This window comes from Labrus mixtus, chromosome 18, assembly GCF_963584025.1.
Source record: "Labrus mixtus chromosome 18, fLabMix1.1, whole genome shotgun sequence".
In the NCBI taxonomy this organism is placed as follows: Eukaryota; Metazoa; Chordata; class Actinopteri; order Labriformes; family Labridae; genus Labrus; species Labrus mixtus.
Window position 1 is genome coordinate 18,099,090 of NC_083629.1, and position 25,020 is coordinate 18,124,109.

The following is a 25,020-nucleotide window of genomic DNA, read 5'->3' on the forward strand; positions in this document are numbered from 1 at the left end:
TAAAAAATCTAAGCCAGATTAACTCAGAAAAAATAACTTTGAGGAATGTTGCTCTACCAAACAATGAACATTAACACAACACAGCGCCACTGTACATCCAGGCAGCTTCTTTTACATCTTGATCCCTCGCTCTCGTTACTACCAAGCTGGTGCGTAATGTTCTGTACAAGCTCTTTCCAGACCGTGACATTTTTGTCTGCAGCCATTTCACTGCACAACTCTGTGATTCCAAAATGATAATGAAATGGTAAACAAATTTCTTAACATGACCTTTCATTCAGTTTTGTTTGTCATTATCAAATTTTCCTCGTCTTCTGCCAGCGTTCTTCTCTCTGAGCGAGTCATCCTGCGACCGCTCAGGATCAGAAATAATACAAAGTGTCTATAAATCTGAACTTCCCTAATTAAAGCCTTCAAACATGCTCTCGCGTGGCCACCAGGCAGGCACGGGATATTTCCTTTCAAAATCGACACAAATTGGCCCAGGAGCGCAACAAATTACATTATGATTACTGCACTGGCCTAAATGCTGTTCATCTTGATAGAGTGAACCTAAGGGGGAGGACTGGGAGCTAAAAGGGGAGGAAGAATTACAGTTTTGGCCAGGGCTTACTGTAAAACCTGTGTTGTAAATTTCCAGCTCATCCGGAGAATCACAGGGCAGACACACACACAATGCGCATGTACACAAATACATACACACGGAAACAGGCATGTAATTCAGGCTTTTTAGTTGTCCTGATTTGTTTTTGTTTTTTTGACAGTACTTATTATGTTTATTTATATTTCAGCGCTTACAGCAGGAGCACGGAGGGCTTGTAATTACTGTATCTGAACTCTTGAATCGTATATCAAATTCAGTTGAAATAACATGAGGTTTACTTCGGCCTTTTTTTTCCTTCTCTTCCTGAAGATTTGCTGAAACAAAACAAAAACTATTAAACAAAAGATCAAAAACCGGTGAGGCTGAAAAATCAGCATTAGGAAGGCATGCAGTGGTTTCTTGCACCGCAGTGCAGCAGGCGCATATGTCTGACCTGCTACCAACTGTGGCTACGAGCTGCAGGGCAGGAGGTTAAATGCCCAATTCGAGACTTTTCAACACACATGTCAGTGTTCATGAGGAACAAGGTGCTGGAGGATAAACAGAGGGAACTCTGCTGCTCTTTGGCTACTTTCTTGAAATATTAACCAAAAAAAAAAAAAGTATTTGCCGTTTTCTACTTGTCATTTTTTCTGTTTTAGCACTGAAGGCAACAATAAAAGATGGACTAAAAATCTCACAGAAGAGAGCCCGCTGTGATGACAGACAGTAGCTCCCAACAGGAAGAGCCTGTTCCTATTGTGACTTAATTAGGAGGTTCAAGACAGAGCCAGGCTCAAAAATATACACACACATTCAAAAAACATACTCCAGATGCAGGCAGAACACACACACACAAATGCTTAAATATATCTATTTCCTCTGATGCATGTGCACTCATGTCTCGCACAAACACACACAATTATATCCAATTTCCCGGCATAGACCACGCTGCTCGAATGCACGCACACACACACAAAACAAACAAACAAACATACACTTGACCAATTTTTGCCATGAAATCATAGCCCATGCACGCAGACATTGCTTTTTGCACGAATACATAATCCTGATGCATGCGATGTACACAATCTCACAACTGTAAACTTTCTCTCTTTCTTACAGGGTCACTCTCTCTTTGCCCCTTGACTACTTAGTCTAAGTGCTCAATTAAGCATAGCTTGTTTAGCTGATTTCCCTCCCAGTTTTATTATTGTTGCCATGTGCTGCACTATGTACGCCCTCGCTTTATGCTTTTGGACTGCAATGCAATGATTTCAGCGGCTACATCTGTCCTCTTAGTATGTGTCCTTTGTGCTGAAAACATTACACACACGTAAAAGTGACTTATTGTACTGTAATACTGACCGATAAAGAGTGATCATCTTGTTTGTAGCATGAATTAATGCAATGATGCAAAGGAACTGCACCGCTTCCTGCAGCGCAGCGTCCTGGATTTAATAATTGGAACCTCTAAATAAGAACAAATGATCCAGAGAAAGCCTCAAATGTAGAGCAATTATGATTATCTAACTGAACATGCTCTTACCATAATAATATAATAATTATTATTATTATTATTATCATGCAGAGTTGTAATGTATGATTAATTGCCTGTGTTCCATGTTCGACAGTGATAAAAGCAATAGGCTGTTACAAAAATTAATTCTTGTTTCTGACTGTAGAGGTCACTTTAAATTACTGATAAAATGGACCACAGTGACGTTGACTGAATGAATGCAAATAGAGGTACTAGTGATCCTATGGGGGATATGGAGAAATGTCAATTAAAAAAACAAACAGGTATGCATGATACTAAAATTGGTGTACTATAAAGTCCACAAAAAAATAAATGCTTAGTTCAATAACCAAATTACCATAATGTAGTTTTCAATGCAAACATACAATGGTGCATCAATGTTCAGTTCAATATATCTTGGTTTGTTTTAGTGGCCCTCACTTATCAAACATACGTACGGCAGAAAAATGGGTGTACGGTCATTTCCACGCAAAGTTCGGCACTTATCAATTTGGTGAGCGGAGGGTACGCTCAGTGTGGAGTTGCGGTGCAGCGAATCTGTCTGTGTTGGAGAATAATTAGATAACACTATAAAAGTGCTTGTTAAGACGGATAGATAGGAGGTTCACAGATTAAAGATTGAAGTTCAACCATGCATGATGCGCGCATGCGTGCGTGCCTCGTGCACACAAGCTGCTAACAGAGGAGTCTCTCGCCCCTCTGTCCAGCCTCCTCTGCTTCCCTTTAAACTGCACCATGAAGCATTTCATAAATCACGTCATTAAGATAACGTCACAGGCTCAACCAGGGCTCATACATCACATCATAGGGCCTCACGAAATGGGAAAACACTCTTATTTCCAATCAGACTTTCACCATCTTCAGCATGATAGCTTGCATTGAAACGGAATCAGGCCCTCAAATTATAAACCAATTTTGCTTTTTTTTGCTTTTGCTGAAAATGTCACCAGGTATCCCTAATGAAAAAAAGCATGACTTGTGTGTTAATTGTACAAGCAAGAATTGACAAGAATATTTTTGCCTGGATATAAGCATAATATATGGTTAGAATATCTGTGTTATATGAAACTCAAGAAATGTGCCTCCTATGTCCTCAAATTATAATCTATTTTCAGCGCTCATGCACATTCAAGCCAAATTATGTCACAGATTTAAAAATGTCTAAACCACGGAAATGTTGCAAATTTTCATCATTGTTGAAGTGCTAGTAAATGTTTAATTACTGCACAATCTATTCTAGGAAATCAATTATTTGTAGTACATTAATTAGACTACCTTTGTTTTGACCTTCCACTCTGGACTGGAATCGAAACTTAGAAGGACTGTGGCTGCTGCTTTGTTGTCAAAGAAGCTAGCACTATAACCTTGTATGTTTCCTTAATGTCTGATGATATAGTGATGAGGTCAATGCATGATTTTATTCAGTAGATTTCTGAAGTATTGTTAATTTAAGTCCAGGCCTTGTCATGTATGAAGAGCAGCACTGTGCACAAAAGTCAGATGTGATGGCTAAGTGGCCATCCTTCAGCATGATCATGGCTCATTTTAACCCAGCCATCCACATCGCCCCCATGCAGGGGCATGTGTCTGTCATGGATGGGACCACAAATGTTAATGTGTGCTACTTAATGCAAGCCAAAGCACACATTAATAAATATGAAGGACGTAACTCTCCCACACTGAGAGGGAGAGGATGGGAGTTAGGAGCGCTGATTCAGAGGAACAGAATCAACATGACTTCAAACATGAGGTCATCTAAACATCTGTCTACAACATGTCCACCGGGAGTTCAATCAAAGCTCTGCTCAAACATGTACAATTGTTTCTGGAAATAAATATTAGGCCTAATTCTGCTGTGATTGGAGCAGCCACTCAGGGATTGCTCTCTCTCTGACTGCAGCCTCTCTGTCAGTGGATAGTGCCCGCACACTTACACACATGCACGTGCATACACACACACACACACACACACACACACTGTTTGACTTTATTTATTTGTTCCCCCCCCCCCCCTCTCCTCACTTCTTCCTCTCCTTCATTTAGGCTAAGTGGCTTTATTTGTTCTTTCCCGACTGATTTCAGGTTTACTGTTTAAAACCAATTAAATGTGCGGAGCAGCCCGAGCATGGCCCTGACAGTCTGAAGGGGGGGGAGAGAGGGAGAGGAGGGGGGGGTCTGCAGTAATCACTCACGAGCCTTCTGTCTCATGTCGTCACAGTCCATTTGCTGGAGACGGATCGATTTACTCATGGAGTTTTAAAACATGCACCTACCAAGGAAATAACAAAGTGCTTAGAGAAACATTACAGCCACAAGCATGAAACTAGATTTTCTATTTTTAAATATGCCTCACAAGTACGTATTAATCATCATGACATTATTATTTTAATGACGTTTTTATGCCATACTTCCACCTTTAATCATTTTTTTATAGAAGCATACATTTCTTTTTTTTTATTACAATAAAAATACAAACTTGTGAGAGCATGTATTTATCATTTCTGTCTCTGTTCGGCTAAAAGTTATAACTGGAACCTACTGTATAGGAAAAAGTTGTATTATCCCTTTACCTCAAAGAGAGATATAGTATGCAGCTACCGCCCCCTTGTGGACATAATATGAACGAACATTTAGGTAAGAACTTACCATTATCCATAAACACATCTGCACTGTATATTAGGAAGAGAATACAGTAAATAAAGTTTTACTGATAAGAACACAATTCTGACACCTTTGAAACATACTGGATAACTAACAAATACGCTAGTTTAAAATAGCTATTTCCAGGAACTCGTAATTGTGTTTTAAAACAAATAGAATATAATAGTCTAAAAACATTTTGTTTGTTTTTTTTTTTACAAATAAAATGCTCCCAGTTAGGTTGCAAACTCCATAAGATTTATTTTTTTGTTTTTGTTAATGTTAATCTTTTAAATTAAAGGTTAAGGTTTTTATTTTATTTAGCTTTAATACATTTGTTTTAACACATTTCATTACAAAAAGATCTACAAAAACTATCCATATTTGTTATTTTGTAGGACTTTTTTCTTTTCCTCCTCAAAGATTTCTTTGAGGGTTTTTTATGCCTTAATTGGAGAGACAGGCAAGTTCAGAGAGAGTGGGGAATGACATGGAGCCACAGGTCAGATTTGAACCCGGGCCGCTCGCTTAGAGGACCACAGCCCCTGTGCAAGGGGTGCGTATACCAACCATAGCCTACTGGCGCCCCCTTTACCTCACTATTAATCCTCTAAACATCTTGTGAAACTGTCTTTGGCCTGTTACCCACTGGATTGATCAATGCAGGCTTTGAATCACTAAACTCAGAAAGAAAATTCTACTGCAAGTATTTCTCTGGCAAATGTCTAATTGCTTCAGTCCTTGAATAAACAGTAAAACAGATTCAGACATCCCAATATCCGCTCCACATGGTGAAAATAGCTGGAGCCAGCTTGCCGCACTAAATGCCCAATTCTTCCCCTTATTCACGTGAAACTTGAATGCTCTGTGACCAATTAGCACATAAATCAACATCAACCTGTCTGTATCCTTGTTAACTGTGAACAAGGATGAAAGAAAAACAGGTTGGGGAGTTAGAGTGATGATGAGGCGAAACATTGAAACTATTCTACTCAGGGTTAAACCCCTGCCCCATCGTTCTCAGTGAGGAGAGACCAGACCTCGGCCTCTGGGTGGAGGTTGAGGACAGTGGGTTGTCAGACCCAGGGGGCTCATGAGGTGCAAACAGGGGGAGAGAAGCAACAAAGCAAGGGTACATATGACACCCCTTTTCTCATAAAAACATCACTTGAGACAAGTCAGACTTGAGTATTTCATGATGGATTGAAAGCATGAAAAGAAGTGCTCATTGTAATCTACCTGCAAGTCACCTGAAGTTCAGATCCCAAACACACACAAAGTCACAAACTTATCAGGATCATTTTGACATAAAATCAGTCTTTCATATATTTTAAGAATTGGGGCAAAGCCTAGTTTTAATAACCGTTAGGTGTTTTTGACCCAGTGTTAACATACATTTTCATCATACAAGGGTTACTGAATAAAATAGCTGTTACATAAAAGTGGTTTTCTACCCATGGGTGCTGGTCAAAACTAACACGAGAACATGACATGGGGTCAAAATGAAAGCCTGTAAAAAAAAAGTGGACGCAGCCAGAATGACATCACCCTGTCTTTTGTATATTGCAGATTTGATACGTCCAGGTTTGCATTTTGTTCAGTTCTGTTGACTGAGACCACTAAGTAATTTAGAGCAACTTTTCAGAAGAAATACATCATTTACGAAGAGGCTTATTTTGTCATCCAGACAATCGGATTACTTTTTGCAAAGAGTAAAGTCTCCTCCTGCTGGTCATTAGAGAAAATGCAAGTTTAAGGCACATCTACATTAGCCTCTCTGTAGACACCAAGAGCCTAAGGTCCACATGTTCACATCTAATACACAGTCTATGGTCAAAACACTATTGTTACTTAAACTCTGTGAGACATGGTTTGAGGTTAATACACTAATATAGGCACGAAAAATCTAGAATCTATTGCACAAGACATTAACAGAAACTTTTGACATTGTGGGATGATTTTATGAAATGAAATCAACTTTTGCAGCAACAGAGAGGACTTGGGGTTTCTAACTACTACTAATTACTTGGTCAAACACATTGCTTCTGCCTGTTACATAGATAAGGCTAACTTTAGTTCAAGGGTGAATATAGGACGGGCATCAGTGGCTCAGTTGGTAGAGTCGGTCGTCTCTCAACGGGAAGGTTGGAGGTTTGAACCCCAACTCCTGCAGCAACATTGGACAAGACACTTCATCCCAAATTGCTCCCACTGGTTGCTGGTGGCTTATACATGTACATGAATGGGATTTGTTTCTTCTGATGGATAAAGACAACCTGTGGTGTAAAGGCACTTTGAGTAGCCAGAAGTCTAGAAAAGCGCTCTATAGGCTCAAGTCCATTTACTGTATAGGACCACTATCAACTATCACTAACAATAACAAATAACAGAGCAAAAGTAACAATCTGCTAAAAGAAAATCAGGAAAATCGAAAATGCTTTTTAGAATGTAACTTTCACAGATTTGTAGCAGAACATAACTCACAGAAACTGTCTCTATTTCACAAAGGCACCAGGCAGCAAGTCAAAGAGATCTAGCTCACCTTCAGAGTTCTGTATTAAGTAAAGATAAGAACTTTCAGTTTTACATCTGAAGTGTTAAGACTATTACAAAAAATTGGAGAGGGGGGAACAACAAAGAGATGGCAACAAACCGAGACGGAAAATGATTTATCACACTTTCTTTGAGTCAGTTGTACTGATTTAGGTCAAGAGATATTAAATGCTCATCTTACAATTTCTATAGTGAAATCTAAATGTGTTCAACGAAAGTATAACAATAATTCTGAAATGAGAGGAGCACACGCTAGACAAACTATGAACATAGATTTAAACTTCAACTTTGACCAACTTGGTGAGTAAGCACAACAACAGCAACACTAAGAATCAAAACATGAGGAAAGACTTAAGCGGTCTTTATTTCTTACAGCTGTTAGCTCGCTCAGTTTGACAAACAAAAAACTCACACCATAAAGAGAGAGTTTTTCTTATGGCAACCCCATAGCCTGTCTTGTCTGATAACTGTGTTACAACTGTGTACATAAAAGGAACATCATATATGCATATTGTTCATATGCATTATCAGCATTATCATTTAACGCTTGACAGCAAAACTGGCTCTCTACAAACAAGCATTCAAAGAAGTTAGGTATGTCTGAACTCATTACACAGAACACAAGAGTTCAAGTTAAGGATCCTGTCAGCTAATTACATAATCACAAAATCAGTAAGATGCTTTTATGAATAAAAAAACAAGTTGTAAGAAATTATTCTGAAAGCCTTGTTGAGCATCCTCAAAGTAGAGAGCAAACAAATAAATGCATTGGCTGTGTTTTTTCACTGAGCAGCCAAAGTCATTTAACTCACCATGCATTCCACAAATTCACACACAACCACAATCCTGCAATTCAGTGCAGGAGGACAGAGACTTCAATTTCACAGTAAGGATAAAAGATTACATATTCACAATCATTCGCTTTCTCTGCCCATGTAAAGGCTTAAACCTGCAAATTTCAACATCTGCAAGAACCTCTGACACCTGCGCAACCATTTTAACTGAATAGTTGTCCAAAGTGGTATATCCTTTGCAGGCTCCCTTTTCCTAAACTTCAGAAACAATGACTCATTCGTTATGATAGAAACACACTTCTGACAACTTGCTCAAAGGCAAAAGGAAGGAAAAAATGATTTACTATCAATCTTTGGATATGCATTCTCCAAAAGAAAATGATCTAACTCTTCATGCAATCAACATCCTCCTACTGTCACCATTTTCTGAATTGCTGTTGTTGTTTTTTTTTTTTTTTTAATAGGACAGCAGAGCAGACAGAATCATGCAACTATAAAATGTATGCAATATGTTTCACAATAATGGCTGGGGTGTGTAATGTTTGACAAGCTTCTTTTAGGCTCAGCAATCTCATTATTATTGCAACAATGGTTACTGTGCAGTACTGTAGGTGTGATCATTGCATTGTTATGTAGGTTATTGTATAAAATGGGTTACAAGCAGAATAGCCGAGGTGGGGGTAAACCTTTGGCACTGCAACATTAAGATGATATTCAGCCGAATTGAGCAAATTAAGTCAATACAGACTTTCTATGTTATATGTGTTTTGTGAAGGTCTATATTCGAGTCAAGAGGCAACAACTTTATAAAATATTTTATAACGACTGTCTGCTTATATAGTCCCCAGTACTATTTATATATAATCATTATTATTATTATTATTATTATTTTTACGTAAGCGGAATTATTTTGAAAGCATAAACTCACCAGATGGATGGCAGCGTTTAGACCACGTATGTGGAGTCAACAAAACTTGTCAGGCGCCGGTAAAGTATCGAAAAACATGATTGATCCATCCACAGAGGCGGTGACTTTCAATTAAAGCCTAAACAAACAATTACCAAAAATGGCGCGGAATTTCTTCTTCACTTATTAACCCGAAAACTTCTCAGTCGCTATGTGCTGACTGCTGCCACCAGTGGTCGACATCCGAATTGCAACAAATAACAACAGTCTTATTTATTTGAAAAATGAGGAAAGGCGTTAGCTGTCTTCATTTTTAACAGTTGTTAGCAAGCTCGGTTTTTCACAAAATAAGAATAAAACCACAAATAGAGAGTTTTTGTTATGGCAAAACCCCATAGTCTCTCTTGTCTAATACCTTTGTCTTTAGACTTGTTGTTTACAAACAGGTGAGATAAAAGGAACATCATATTTGCATATTGTGTCTGACATTTTTTATTTTTTTGTTCACCCATGTCTTTCTCGATTTTTTTCATCAATAAAATCACTGGGGAAATTGCATTTTATCTGGTAAGTTTTTTTTAATTAATTTTTGGGCTTTTTTGGGCCTTAAAGGTCCCATATTATGCTTTTTCTGGTTTTAGTGTGTTTTCCAAGTGTCCTGTGCATGTTTAGGCACATCTATGTGCAAAAATTCAAAGTCCGCGGAAACGCGGCTTCTACTACGTCCTCCTGTTAGCTGTAGCATTAGCTGCATGTAACGCATGGTTCTAGTCCCCCTCGATAAAAAAATTGTCAGTCCGACATCATTGTCAGTGTGAGATCACTGATCTAAGCCCATTGGCTCGTTGTGACAAGCCCAGCAGCTCATGTTGAAATTTCTGAGAAGCGTGCTGAGCAACTGACCAATAACGACAGAGCGGTTCGGCAGACCAATCAGAGCAGACTTGGCCCACGTGGGGTCTAACAGTGTGGGCTCAACAGAGCGTAGCTGACGGACTCAGAGCGTAGAGGGAGCAAGGAGGAGCAGTACATGAAAACAGACACTTTTTTCAGACTTTAGCTATTGTGAACGTACAAAAGTAGGTACATAGATTAAATATACGAACCCCAAAAAGGGCATAATATGGGCTCTTTAATTTGAGAGATAGGACAGTGGATAGAGTAGGAAATCAGAGAGAGAGAGAGAGAGTGGGGAACGACATGAGGGGAAGGGCCACAGTACAGGCTCAAACCTGGGCCGCCCGCCTGGAAGACTACAGCCTCCATACATGGGGCATGCTCACTAACCACTGCCCCACCAGCGCCCCTATCTGGTAAGTTTTTATTAATATTATTTTTCTCATTCAAGATGGATAGCCCTGAGTCAGGGCTCTTGTGCATGTAAACCTTAGATGTAAGATACAATGCTCTTAAGCTTCTCAATCTCAACTACTCTAGCTTCAGGACGCACCACGAACTCCTTCAAAAATTGCGACCAAAAAGTCTGATATTTTTTAACCAATCCGGGGTTGTTTTTTTATTAAAATATAGAGCAGTCTAAACCTCAGAGGGTACAAAACATCTGACAGAACACTTAAACATAACACAATAAACATGCTCTTAAGTTATCAAACGGAAAGATGAAATGTAAATCCCATTTTGTGATGTTTTCAACATGACCTTGTAGGTTCTGACTCCTGTATATACAAAACAATGATACTTCTAACCAGCTGAGTTAAAAGTACTATACTGACAAAGCATAATAGTTCCACTATTTAAATCAGGGATGGGCAACTTTGGTCACAGCAAGGGCCACATTCATTTCATTCTGACTGCCAGGGATCCAAATTGTAGGATACAAAAATGATAACAGTCAATTATGTCTCAAATTTAACTCAACATATACCGGTGATCAAATATTATTCTGGAAATATTTCTGGTTTTCATGATTTCATGGCAGATTTTGTCATGTTTTGATATATAAAAATTGACCTGAGGGCCACATTGAGGGTTGACGAGGGTCGCAGTTGCCCACCCCTGATTTAAATAAAACTCAATGTTCCAATGAGAAAAAGCTAATCAGAATTCACATTTCAAATGTGATACGTCTAAATTGTCATCCATATTCGCCTACTTATTGCATTTAAATAGGAAAGTAATTATAACCCATCCATAATTTAACCACAGCTGTACGCATGCGCAGTGACACCTTCCGTATCCAGAGGCACTTCCGTGTTCCTGTACAGGGACTCAGCATGTGAGAAAGAGGAGACCAGTGTGTCTGGGTAACACACGCACTGTCTTTGTCTCATGCGACCAGAGGACCTGCAGTTGGATACATATTCATTCCGGGGCTGTCGAGTCGTGCTCGATTAGAAACTGACTTTCCTTCAGCCTCGTGGGAAGCTCACGGAGAGGGGCGTCGCCTTGTTGTAGTTTTGCGGACAACACTTTTACGCCACGCTACATACAATTTAGCAGCGCGCGCGCGAGCTCCCGAACTATTGCGTCATCAGTAAGGAAAAAAAAAAAGTTTGAGTGAAACATTTGTTGGACTTACCGGCGGATCCGCCGGCTAAGATCTGATGAGAGGCTTCTCTGAGCATGCTCTGCGGCTTCTTGGCTGTCATGTTGAGTGTTTCGGGTCTCCTGTCAAAGCAGACGCAGGCTGTGGGAGAAACCCCGTTACAAGAAGTTATCCTGAGCTTAAAATCACACAGTTATATCTGTTTGACTGCAGTCTTAACACGTGGGAACAGCACACCCACCTGTCCTGTTCCGGCTGTCTGTGTGGTATCTTGTCTCGCTTGCTTCTTCGGTTCTTGCAGCCCACGCCACTGGAGAAAAAAAGCAGCAGTGAGATCTCCCCGAGTGCTCACACGCGCTAGGCTAGGCTAATGTGGAATCAATTACCACCACAGAACTGCGTGTTCTTCTTACCCTCCCTTTGAGGCTAAAGCCAAAACCTGTTTCAGTATTGCAAAAAAAAATAAAAAAATGGATGAACCCTGACCCACTTCTTAGGATCAATATATCAATATGGCAAACAATCACATAATGAGGACAAAGGTCATTTAGTCTTTAAAGTGTATATTGAGTTCAACTTTGACCTTGGCCTCATGTACTTTGTATTTCTTGCACTTTTGGAAGTGTTTATTGTGAAAACGGCAAACGTTTCAGTCACTGTTGAAGTTGTAGTAATGGGCATTAAATGGGATTATCATGTTTTAGCAGGTTCCGGCAAATTCTAATTTCACAACAACACAGCACCCAAATTCAAAGAGAAAAACTAATGTTATGTAGTCTATACTGAACATTGTAATTCCAATTATGAGTTTAACATTTTTCAAAGAAATCTATCATTAGTTTACTTTGTAATAATGAAAAAAGCAATCCATTGGGACTTTGCTAAGTAGATTTTTGTTTGTCTGACTTTTCAACACCTGAAGTGATCCTGCATATAATTCTACAAAAAGAGAGAAGCAGCAAATACTTTGGTATGTTTAAGTTTATTGGCTCTGATGATTTTGAATATGGCTTATATTAAAATATTATGCCTCCAAACTTGTTTTGATAAACTAAACTTCCAGATAAAGATGTTTTTACAACCAGATTTCAACATAGTAGGTTTGATATAAGATACCCCCCTTATTAAAGACACAATATAGCAATGTAGTCTGGCCTAATGTTTCCTATCCACGTATTCATGTGCAGTATGTCAAATATTGACATGTAAAACAAACATATAACTTGTACTTTACCTGTGGCAAATTTCGTAAAAGAAACTGATGGGTTGTCACTTTAACACAGAGACAAACAATAGAAGAGGCCGCCTCTTAAACACACGTCATCTAATGCAACATCAATGTCGTGTTCTAGATATTTTGCTCCTTCTTTAGAGATCAAATGTTTCATTAGATCACAGAGATATAAAGTAGTAATGAAACTCACAGGTTAAGTGGAATGGCTGAATCCATTCGATGCTTAATCATGTCCTAAAACATCCTGTACTTTGACATGTGACATCACAGACCTGTGTCTCAAATGTGATGTTTCAGACGCCTTTCTTTAAAAGTGAGCTGAAATGCTACATCGCCACAGGAGGTGGAAAAACCAGTTAACAGGATGATTAAAGGGGCCTCTCGCCCTCAGTAAAATGTTACAAGGCTAAACTTATGTAAGTGGTTAAGAGCTTGCATGGTGAACTCTGGTCTGTTACAATAAAGAATGAAGAACATTAAATGAAAAATGCTATAATCAATATCAAGCAAAAAAAACGACTGTCTAGTAGCTCTTATATGTAAAGATATTCTGCTTTTCTGCAGTGAAAAAGTACTTCATTCAGATAATGACATATTGTACTCAGAGTATTTTAATTTTATGCTACTTTACACCTCTTGCCTGCTACATTTCAGATGACACTCCTGTACTTTTTACTCCACTACATTTATGTGACAGCTGGAGGTGTAAGTTAAAACTTTTTACAAAAGCGTCACACCAAGATAGAGACATGCACTATGACTCTACCCCATCGTAGATTATATAGACTATAAAGTATCTTAAAGTAACGCCGAAGTTCACATATACTTCTTTTCAAAAAGTTTAAATAAGTCCCCGCTCCCCAAAACATGTCTGTGCAGTTTCCTGTTAAAAATCCAGTCTGATGCTGTACTTTAGCATGACTATAAAACCTCTATTTCAGCCCTGCTCAGAACAGGCTGTTTCTGTGTCTGTACCTTTAAATGCATGTGAGCTGTGTTTGACCACGCCCCCCTAGAAGGGCTTGGGCTTTCTCGCTCCATGCCCTATTGTTTATGGTGAGAAGGTAGACTCAGAGGGCCGAACTAACGCCTAGCTGTGGGAGTGTCACACACCTGGGGGACGGGTTACTGCCCTTTGTGATGTCATGAAGGGAAAATCTCCAAACGGGCTGTTTGAGCACACATTTTCTGAAAAGTGTAGCAGGCAAAAGACGGAGAGGATGGACTTTTCTTAAAATTGGGAGGGTTTGTAGACAGACTAGGGACACATATTAGTGTTAGAAAAACATGGTAAGGTATATTTTACAGAATATGTGACCCTTAAATTAAAGTAAAACACTGAAATTAGTCATTTTCATTTCAAGTACCTCTAATTCGGATCATTTAAATGATTTGTTTCTGATAAAATGTCTATCATTTTATTTATTTATTTTTTAGTGCTACTTTAACTAAATCTGTATGCATTCATTAGTGCATTTTTGAGTATTTCCCGATTATATTTTACTTCTTTCCAGTATCCAGCAGATCTAGTTGTCAGTTATCCTGTAGATAAATATTTCATGTACAAAAGAATGATCAGCTGCTAAAATGTGATCAAGTAGTTAAACCTACTCCACCTGCATAACCTCCAGCAGTAAAATGTTGCCCTTAATTTTACGGACATGTAATTATTGCCCAATGACGTACATCTATACACTATGTAGATAGACAACACACTCTGAACATAGGGCCGCTTGGCAAACGAGTTGATCTAGTTTTGACACGTGGAGTTATTTGCTGATATTTAAACAGCTGTTCTTTTCAGGGATATTAATGTAATATCTTTATGCTTTAAACTGTTGCTAAAGACCAAGAAATTACAAGGTATAAAATACGTCTTGATAAAATATAATATACATTTTTTAAATATAATATTCCATGACTTTTACAAATAAAACAATTATTAGACTATTCAAAGACAGAACAATCTGACTATTTAACTTAATGTGTTGAACTAATAATTGTACTTGTTATAGACAATAGTTGGCAGATTAATCAAGTATAGGTCAAAATACTGCAGCTTTGATGAAGGCAACAAGCTGAAACGTGTCAGTCTAATTTGTTAATGAAGTTGATCTTCATGCTACTGGTGTTGCTGGAGCATTTGGACCTCTTCAAACCTCTCACTCTTCATGCACCTTGTTAGTTGGTGAAGTTGTGCCAGGAAATCCCACTCTGCTTCTTCAGATTAATCAAGAATCAAATACGTCGCTGGTTTCAGCCTGAAAATAAAGTAATGATGATATAAACAATACAATGATATAAATCTGAAAAATGAAAGATGATTGGGATTTTTTTTTTCAAATATAGAAGCCATCAGATACTTAGGAGAGAGAACAGAGAGGGCTTTTTATGATTTAAAATTAGCTTTAGACTATGCATATTCCCCCCTCTATACACACACACACACACACACACACACACACACACACACACTATTATAGTTCAACTTTTTTTTTTTTAATGGTGCCACTGACATAAATCATAAAGCTCACACATTGACACAGCCAGCCTTTAAAATATTATGACTTTACAGTAAGGCAAACAAAATGCTCTTCTGTCCAACAACACTGGAATATTTCACTTTAAATTCTATTTGATTTATTAAGTCAACTTGCAGTGTGGAAAAATGGCAAAGTTATTTTGTTTCTTGATTGGGAATGCAGGCATGCAGAAAATCAGCGGCAGGCCTTATAATGAGCATTTCATTTTGTATAAGAGCAGCTATGGAACAACAAGAGCTTCAGACGAGCTATTAAAACCGGGGATTTACAGCTTCTATTTGGCAGGAAAATGCCATTACCACTTTGACCCCCTTGGATAAGAAAAAGCAGAACAGTTTCTCCTGCTGTAGCTCTCCTTCTCCAATAAAACATGTTCACTGTGCAGGGTGTGTACAAGCAGCACAGAGAGTGTGTACTTTATAGATGTGTTGTATATGGAAAAGGTTTTTTTTTTTTAGTAATGAAGGGAGTAGAAACTGTATTTCCAGGACAGGGTTTGACTCAAATATGACTTTCGTTTCTTTTGCTTGAACCCTTTGTTTGTTGCAGAGATCAGTGGTTCACAAAGTGGTGGTCGGCCCCCCCATCAGGGGTCGTGAGCCACCAAGAGTGTGGTTACAAGATGCCTTCCAAAAAAAATTAAAATGTAAATAATTCCAATAAAATTGCATATTATACCCATTATAGTTATAAGTATATTTAAAAAAAAAAAGGTGTTTAATTTCAAATCAAACCTTATTGTTCATCCATCCATTATCTTTTTATCGCTATTCTCGCTCGGTGTCATGGGGTGGTGTTGGGGGGCTGGAGCCAATCCTAGCTGTCATTGGGCGAGAGGCGGGGTTACAACGCTTACCCTTGTGCAGGCCACCTTATTGTTCATTGAAATGAAATGAATGTGTAAAAATACTTCAAATGTAAGTTTACAAATGACAGCCTGTGTGTCAACTCAGTGCTAAAGTCTACACAAGGAAATGACTTGTATTCTGCTTCTAGCCTTTCTTACAATAAACTATAAAACATATTTGTATGTTTTTAAGGCTGTTGTATTCTTCTGTGTTTTGTATTCCCTGTGTGGATAGGGCCTATTAGTGTTAGTGTGTGTGTGTAGCTGTCGCTACGTTATATGCCCTGAGAACCTTCAGGACAGTGGAGGTCCCCATTCGCTGGCACCCTTACTTTGGGGGTCGCAAGCTGAAAAGTTTAGGAACTAACACAGATTATAATAAATGTCAAAATGAGTTTGAGAGCCACAAAAAGAGAGAAAAGTTGTGTTCAGAGCCGACATTATTTTGAGTCCTACGGGCTTTAAAGTGCCACCAAACTTTATAAAGTCACTTAGAAGTCAATCTGATGAGAGATGTCATGTCATCTCCCGGGCTGCGTAGTGCAGTAATCACTGATGTATCAGTAGTGGAAAACATGTTTCGATGCTAAATAACCATATATAACAAGTCAATATGGTGAATTTAAAATGTAACTGAACAGGAAGTTCAGAAATATGACCACAATATACTTCAGGTTTAAAATTTAAAATGACCCATAATGCAGTCTGGCTCCTTGCAGAGTGAGGTGAGTCAAGGATTCTGTGAAAACGTCAATAGTAAACTAGCAACAAGGTGTGTGATTCACATGTCTGGATGATTTTCTTATGAAGCCCAGAGAGGCAAATGAGAGAAAAACAAAGTCTGTTGATCCATTTATATGTTGGATTAAAATAAAAAAATCAGTGAGTTTGACTTCAAAAAAAGGCTTAAAAAAACATGTTTTTTTCCCAGCTAACCTTGAAATATTCCTTAAAGAATTCCTCTCTAACAGTTTAAGTATAATCAAGCTTTCTGTATCAAGATGAGGGATTTTTAAAACCATACTTTAGAAGGTCTGTTCTGAAAAGGTATTCATGCACTTACATGTACTTACCTTCCGCTTTAGGTTTAATGAAAGCTTTCAGCAACAAACAAAACAAGATTGTACCGTTTTATTTATAATCACTCACATACAACAAGCGACACAAAAAAGACAGGACCCTCTAGTACGTATACAACATCCAAACATACTCTGCTCTCTTAAATTACTCTGCTACATAAAGGAAACTGCAGTTTTGTATCAAACATAAGAGTAGGCAAAAAGGAAAAAGGATGGACATTAAATAAATAACTAATATGGACAAAAGCAAGACAGTGGTTTGATCCAACACAGTTCAAGTCATTGAAATATTCTGCTAGCTCTTTCATTGTTTTTTTGTTTTTTTTCGTCCCCTCTAAAAAACGTCTGTGCAGCAAGTGTGGACAGATTCAGAGAATGTGTTGGTAAGAAGAGGACGTTCTCAGAAATGAAAACAAACAGGTTACATTGATGAAACATTTACTGAGGCCTTACTTATTTACCTCTTTCTATCCCGCAGTATCCGTGTGTGCCTCAGATTGTTTTTTTGGGTCAAACTGTTCACAAACTTCACTTTTGATTTGGCAGATTTGGGCTCCATACGAGAGCTAAATCTGAACTTTCTTCTTCAGAAAAGGATTACAAAAGTTTCTGAAATATTACCTTAATATTCCTAACCCCTATTTGATAAGAATAAACAACAAATTATGTTAAGAAAAATCAAAACAATAAATTGATTAACAGATTAGTTGAACTTTTGTAACCGCAATTTTATCATTTAAGCCATTTTTTAAAGCAAAAATACCGTTTTCAACTTGGGCTTCAAAAACCTGTAATAAACTTTATTTCAGACATTTATATGGACAAGGACATAGGGCTGGGAATTTTTAGGTGTCTCACGATTTGATTCAATTTCGATTCTTCGGGGTCACGATTCGATTGAGAATCTATTTACGATTCAAAACGATTCATGATTCAAAATCTATTCATGAACGAGTACATACTTCAGGATCTACTCCAGTCATCTGTGAGACCGGCTGAATTTCTTGCTGCTCCATTTGGCATTCTACTGAGTGAAAGAGCTAGCCTTAGCACTTAGCAGGGCGTGGCTGATTTAAAAATCTCACAAGATAAGAATCTCGATTTTTACATAAATCTATTTTTCCCCACCTCGACAAGGAAATGTATCAGTTATCTAAGAAAACAATCATCAGAATGTTTCTATGATGAAAGTAAGAGTTAGACGCATTTCTAAGTTTGTGTCATTATCAGTTAAGTTACTAAAACTTATGCAACTGAAGTATCACACGCCATATTAGACCCTTTCTAATTGCACAGTACCGTTAGTGAATTTCAATTCATGCACTATCAAGTCAGAGTGATCACCGCTGGTTAATACACAGTGACAGGCAACACTTCGTCTTATGAGACCCATTTCTCAGAAGGCAAACGCTCTTTTCTTATACATGGAAAGAATCTGAAGTCTCAAAAAAAACTGGAAAAACAAGTCGATTTGACTGAAAAAGATCTCTCTCTGCAGGTTAGAACAAGTCCACTACTGTAGTTAAGAAATGAATTCCAGCATCCAATTTCAACAAGAAACTAGAGCATGATCTTACATCTAAATCAAGCAGAGTTAAAATACTCTTTTGTTGTGGAAATAAATAGTCTAACAAGACCAAATCTGACTTTTCTAAATCTAAATTTTCATTTAAAAAAGACTAATGTCCAAGTACCTGCTCTGTTAAAATGTAAAACCCAGCCACACTCCACATGAAGCAGACTAAAGGTCACCGCTGTCTTCAGGCCTCCCTGTAGTTAAACAGTCTCCGTTGGGTCTTCACAGTAGCGTCGGGCCCTTGGTGGTATAGTTCATGGCGGGAAAGTGCCGGCTGTCTCCGTCCCAGTGGCCGGGCGGCTGGTGTTGTGCGGCAGACGGGAGGTTCGGGTTCCAGTGGTTCATGTAGCTGGCCATAAGCAGAGTCACCTCCAGGATCTGAGACAGGGTCAGAGCCAGAGTAATGGCTTTAACACGACCGTGTGATTGAGTTTCATTTGATCACAGGGAGCGGAGAGGCCGAGAGAAAACCTGAGACACAAATTGATCTCCTATTGAGAATTAAGTTCCTGTCATTAGCTTCAGCCACAGTAGTAATCTGACTCTGGGTTAAAGCCCCGTCGAGATTGTGCACATAAATTATTAGGGATCTGTTTTCTCCATTTGCTCTAGGCTTTATGAGAACAGGTAAATATGAATCAATCTTTTCTTCCTGATCTTCAGAGGACTTTTTGAATACGTCCAACAACTTCAACATAAATCCATCTTAACCACATTCAAGTGATTTATGATGGTCTTCAGCTTCTTTGAAAGACGTATCCCCAAAGCCATATAAGATATTATTACAATACTTCTGCCAGATTGACCTGTAAGTGATTGCATTTGATATGGCCAGTTTAAATTCATGAGGAAACCATTTATCCTTAACTTTTAGAATACAGTTTCAATCTAAGTGAAGATAAAAAAAAAATCTATCAACCTGAACATTTGTGCAGGTTTAGATATGAGACCTACCTTAGGTTTAGCCATTGCAAAGACCAGCTTCTCCACACTTTTCTTGCCTCCTCCCGGCTCCCTCTGCTGGCTCGTGACCACCATGAAATCATCACGACATCCACCGAACGTGATCACACACTGGTAGGAGTATGTGAGCAGCGTGTGCTGAAAGACGAAGGCACAAACAGTGTGATATGTGAAGAGAAAGTAAAGCAAACAAGAGAGCATGATCAGGTGTTATTACTGATCTTAAAATAGAGAATAGAGTGTATTAAGGAAATCATTCTGGTTTCTGCTTTTTTTTTTTTTTTTAAAGGAACAAATACATTTTTAGATACTTCTTTCAACGTTTTCTCTACTTTTCTGAAAGGCGGACCAATAATGAAAAAGATCAACATGGGCTGCTGAAAAATCACAGAGCTCAAGCTAACATCAACACATGCTGAAACTGCTCTCTGTCGAGGTCAACACAGTCAGCTCGGAGGCCAGACATTTTATTTTCCTGTGGATTTCTGGTGTTTAAAAACCACCACAGAATAAAAATGATTCCTGACCAGAGGATCAACAAAGCTCCACAGCTGTGGTCTGGCCAGCCGAGCAGTAGAGTTGTAAAGACTTCTCTCCCTTTTTGAGCTCTACAATGAAACTAACAGAAATCTATAAAGGAACAGAGAACCCAAATTCTAAAATATTCTGAAAATTACTATGCTAGTTATTCTGCACTGAAACAGAATTTTAGGTATTCTTCATATTTTATACTTCATACATACTTCACTACCTTATACTTATCAGCCTTACTTACTTTACAGATGACACACTTTCATTACATTTCAGGTCGGGTGTCTCTCCTCTACTGTACTCTTCTGAATATTCTTTTGAATATTTCTGATAAAATAAAGGATCATGTTTTACATCGTAGCTCCAAGAAACTCTTCTACTTTTAAAGATTCATAACCTGTTTTTAAAAAATCTTTTTTTTTTTAGAGATTTGTTGTTTGAACAATTTCCCACATTTTTAAGATACACAGTTGTCATAGGACAGTGCGACTACATAGATTTAATAACATCATAGGATAGGAATACTTGCCGTACATTGAACATCCCTACAATATATAAAGTAGTTCAGATGACCTGAACCTTAAAGACCTTGAGAAGTAACCTCCAACTTTCACTTTCAACAACATTAATCATGAAAACACCTTCAACATCATGTATGAAATTAAAACCCTGACAGGAACCATTTCATTGCAGAGAGTAGTGAATGTAGCTGATTATTCTAAATCAATTTTAGTTACATGCAATTTGAATGCAATAATATTTTTATTGAACAGTATTGCTTTTTTATTTAAAAATAAAAAGAAACTAAACTTAGCACTTAAGTACTTTATTTTTAGGGTTTGAAACTCACCATTGTATAGTCCAACACACACAGTCCATCTTCATTGACCGCAAGCCACACCTGGCTCTGCTCGACAGGAGAGGGCGGGACGGGCTGTGGACAGGACAAATAAAGAAAGGTCAAGTTTCAGGAGTAATCTGTCCTCGTAAACATTACGGCTTCCTGTCTGCTTCAGCAGAGACTCAGACTGGTCTGACCTGTGCTTCAAAGCGTGATGGATGGCTGTGTTAGAGTCTAACAAGACTGAAAAGTGTATTCTTACTCTTGATGAAAGGTTTGTAAAGAGAGGGTGTTTTTTTTAGAAAGACTTCAAACCACAGACAGACAAAGAGACAAGGACTGATGTCACCTTTTCCCTCACCTTGGCACTGAAGAGTTTGGCTCCAAACAGCGGCCATTTCCGAGCCACAGTAAGGTATATTCTCACACACTCGGATGCACTGCACCCACGTAGCATAGACCACTTAGTGGTCAGACGCTCAGTAAGATCTCTGAAGAAGAAATGGGACATTTGTTAAAGCTTATCTGTCACTGATTGAAAAAAAAGAACTATTTGAAGAACTGTGTCTGGTCTAGTCTTACCTCATATTTATCAAATTATGACAAAGTGAATGTCATGAATTTTTTAAAGATTATTATGCAACATACAATTAACAACTTTGTTTGGGTCAATTTGTCTCTGATGTTTGTGTACCTGAGCTGATCTGAGCTGCAGTCCTGTTTGTAGCGCTTGGGGTAAAAGCGCTCCAACGCCTGCAGGAGAATCAGCTGAGATTTAGGCTGAGGAGAGCCGGCAGGAGAGGAGGCAGCTGGTTTCTCCAGATCACCATGTTCAACCTGGATTGAAAAAAAAAAAGAGAACATGAAGAAGATGTTAGAAGGAGAAAATTAATTTGAAAACACAGAAATTCTCATATGTAGTCTGCAGCTTTGTAGATGAAAGAACATACATGTGGTAAAAAACAAGCCTTTATAGTATGAAAATGTAATATGACGTCGACACACCTGGGCCATGAGTGCAGCCACCTCAAGAGCCAGCTCTTTGTTCACAGGGAAGTGGCCTTGCTGAACTTCATCATTCACCTGGTACGCCAGCAGGAGGCGCTCCCGCTCTGTCTCTCCTTTCACTTGAGATCTAAAACACAACCTGTGTGCAGAGAGACGCCCGACTTTACCATCGAACATCTTTTCCTTTAAAGGTGGGGCTTTTTGACAGATTTGCTTCATTTTCAAGATGCAGGAAATCAAACACGGTTCAAACAAAAATATATATGTATATATATATATTTCACACTGCTGTTTTGTGTGTAGTCTATGTTGTGTTTTAGAGTGGCTTATATAATTCTAGAGGTTGTGTGTGTGCGAGCTGTTTTAATAGAGATCCTACCTGTTTTTGTATGTTAGACGGACTATCCTCGTCCCCTCATTTTTCCCAGGATGCAACTCTTTTAGGGCCTGCTCCCATTTGGAAATGACATCACAGATCTGGTAAAAGGGACACAAATCAGCCTCCAACAAGACATAATATGGAAACTTGGTTCTGTCTGGTTCTGTCAGCAGGTGGCAGTCTATAGCGTGAGAGACGGATACTGAATAACGCTGGAGAAAGTTCAAATGTGGTCTATAAACTTTTTTTTAGAGCTTATCACCACATTTATCATAATTGAGTAGAAGTAAATCAAGGCTGCAGGAAAATGACATGCAGTCACAAAACATTTGAACAGCCTCAATTTGTCATAATCATCCATTACTGCCTGCTCCAATTTGTCTTAATTAACAGGAACTTTGAGAGATGTATGTTAATCTATACTCCACAAAAGTGTCTGTAGTTTGTAAAGGGTTTCTTCCTCCCCCTCATGTTCAGTGACCCACCCCCTCACCTTGGCAGACGGCTGCAGGCAGTGCTCCAGGTCTTTCCCTGACGGATCATCGGTAAACAGAGCAAAGCCGGAGAGCTGAGGCTTCCTCACACAAATCCTCTGATTAAGTGTGTTGAGGAACTCCTCCACTGTGGTGGAGCCGTCGAAACCCACCACCTTAGAGACGAAAGAATGGATGAATCTCAATCTCTAATGAGAAGTAGAGCACAATCTATATACCAATGTGGCCCTGACATGGGGTGATGAAAGATCTATCATTATGGATATATATATATATGATGGATAGATTGATAAACTGTGGGATTGTACTGTACTCTTGTGAGACTGAGTGTTACCTGGTAGGTGTTGTTCATGAAGTGCACTGGGATGCTGAAAGGCAGCGAGTGGTGGTAGGGGTTCCTCAGCAGGATGGAGACGATCTCCATGCGGGAAGGTTTGGCCTCCCGCTCTCCGTTCTGCAGAGTTCGCTCCACAGACCTTTGACAGTACACTGCGTACTTCCCAACCTCACTCCTGTAGAACAGACAGAATAGAAACTTCAGCAATGCTCAAAGAAAAACTCAAGTATTTAGTTTGTCTTCCATGCATCATAACGAACTTTACCTCGGGTCGGCATTACGCTGCAGGTATTGTCTCAGGTACCAAAGGAAATGTTGCTGAGGAAGGAACAGAGCCACACACAGAGACAACAGCTGCCAGCACTGCAGGAAGAGGGAGTGACAGGAGAAAAAATTTGATTTAATTTACTAATGTTTTTCTTTTTAAGCATTCATTTTTCATCAGGAAAGAAATTGTTTAGAACATAACACTCTACTAACAACTCATTTTTTTTTGCTGTGTAATTTGCAGAAGATTAAAAGTGACTACTTCTGCTTTCTGTTCTACCATTGTGCCCTTCCCATGTATCTATTTTGTCTTCAAAATGCACAAGGCTGACCTGTGTCAGGGAGTAGTTGTGTGGCGTCCGGCTGCTGGTCTGCTTGATCAGCTGACAGTACATTTCATTCTGCAGCTCAGGGTGGGTCAGGCAGACTTGCAAAGCATTCTGGGCCAGCGAGGTGTGGTAATCGACGGATGGAGACTCAACCAGCACGTTTATGAAGAGCTGACAGGACTACAGAGAGAGAAGCACTTTATTAATTCTTCTGTATGACCAGCAGGTGGAGACATAAACACACAAGAAGCACAACATTTTCACACGGCTCAAAGCAGCAAAGATTAGCTTATTGTTAGTACTTTAGGGGATGATTCTAACTCCCTTTCCCCCTAACATTTAGATGAAAAGAACAATACTGCTCTGAGGTCTGTGTGGTAAATGTTAAGCTAAAGACCAGAGGCGATCAGCCTAGCTTAGCATTTAGGAAGAGGTGAAAAAAGCTTTTCTGGCTCTATAGAGAGCTGTAAAATGTGCGAACAAAACTCATAAATTAACCGGTAATTTCGAATGCTTCACCAACAACAGACATATGTGATAATATTCAGGTCAGAAGAAGGGAAAGATAACAAAAACACATGGCATGAGGTCAGGAAGAGCTCAAATATGTGCCATTATTTTTGGAGCATCCTTTGTTCTCATCCACATGGACGGCTGAAGACAAAGAAACCAATTTAACATGTTTTTATCAGTCTTGTCAGATTCATTAAAACTTCAAAGGCATAAAGCAGAGCGGAGACTTGAAAAAAAAAAAAAAATGTCCCTGCCATTCATTCTGTGTCTTTGTGTGTGTGTGTGTGTGTGTGTGTGTGTGTGTGTGTGTGTGTGTGTGTGTGTGTGTGTGTGTGTGTGTGTGTGTGTGTGTGTGTGTTTGGGACTGTTTTGTAAGGCTGGCTGGTCAAAGAGAGAGCCGAGCCATTCAACTTTCACTCCCGATGACTGCAGCGGATGGGGCTGTGAAGCATAACGAGGGGGCTACTACTGAGGGCCGCCGAGTTGAAAAGAAAGGAAAAGGATCTTCCTACAAGGTCCCTGTTTTCTCCTCCTCCTTCCATATCCATTGCTGCCA

The 25,020-nt window shown here is 38.9% G+C and overlaps 3 protein-coding genes across 3 annotated transcripts in view; 1 reads left to right on the top strand and 2 right to left on the bottom strand.

Moving 5' to 3' along the window:
- slc25a21 (solute carrier family 25 member 21) overlaps nucleotides 1-11,955 on the bottom strand; it is a 96,049-nt gene extending 84,094 nt beyond the window's left edge. The window contains exons 1-2 of the mRNA XM_061062971.1: nucleotides 11,765-11,955; nucleotides 11,557-11,664 (exon numbers count right to left, since the gene is read on the bottom strand). Coding sequence (XP_060918954.1) covers nucleotides 11,557-11,626 — 70 coding nt within the window. The 5' untranslated portion in view covers nucleotides 11,627-11,664; nucleotides 11,765-11,955. The remainder of the gene's footprint in view (nucleotides 1-11,556; nucleotides 11,665-11,764) is intronic.
- crip2 (cysteine-rich protein 2) overlaps nucleotides 1-25,020 on the top strand; it is a 517,344-nt gene that overhangs the window by 170,232 nt on the left and 322,092 nt on the right. The gene's annotated exons all lie outside the window — the stretch shown is intronic.
- plekhh1 (pleckstrin homology domain containing, family H (with MyTH4 domain) member 1) overlaps nucleotides 17,264-25,020 on the bottom strand; it is a 34,025-nt gene continuing 26,268 nt past the window's right edge. Inside the window, exons 20-30 of the mRNA XM_061062745.1 lie at nucleotides 23,955-24,131; nucleotides 23,621-23,718; nucleotides 23,353-23,530; nucleotides 23,018-23,173; nucleotides 22,525-22,622; nucleotides 22,143-22,284; nucleotides 21,832-21,974; nucleotides 21,499-21,628; nucleotides 21,147-21,230; nucleotides 19,757-19,903; nucleotides 17,264-19,180 (exon numbers count right to left, since the gene is read on the bottom strand). Coding sequence (XP_060918728.1) covers nucleotides 19,025-19,180; nucleotides 19,757-19,903; nucleotides 21,147-21,230; nucleotides 21,499-21,628; nucleotides 21,832-21,974; nucleotides 22,143-22,284; nucleotides 22,525-22,622; nucleotides 23,018-23,173; nucleotides 23,353-23,530; nucleotides 23,621-23,718; nucleotides 23,955-24,131 — 1,509 coding nt within the window. The 3' untranslated portion in view covers nucleotides 17,264-19,024. The remainder of the gene's footprint in view (nucleotides 19,181-19,756; nucleotides 19,904-21,146; nucleotides 21,231-21,498; nucleotides 21,629-21,831; nucleotides 21,975-22,142; nucleotides 22,285-22,524; nucleotides 22,623-23,017; nucleotides 23,174-23,352; nucleotides 23,531-23,620; nucleotides 23,719-23,954; nucleotides 24,132-25,020) is intronic.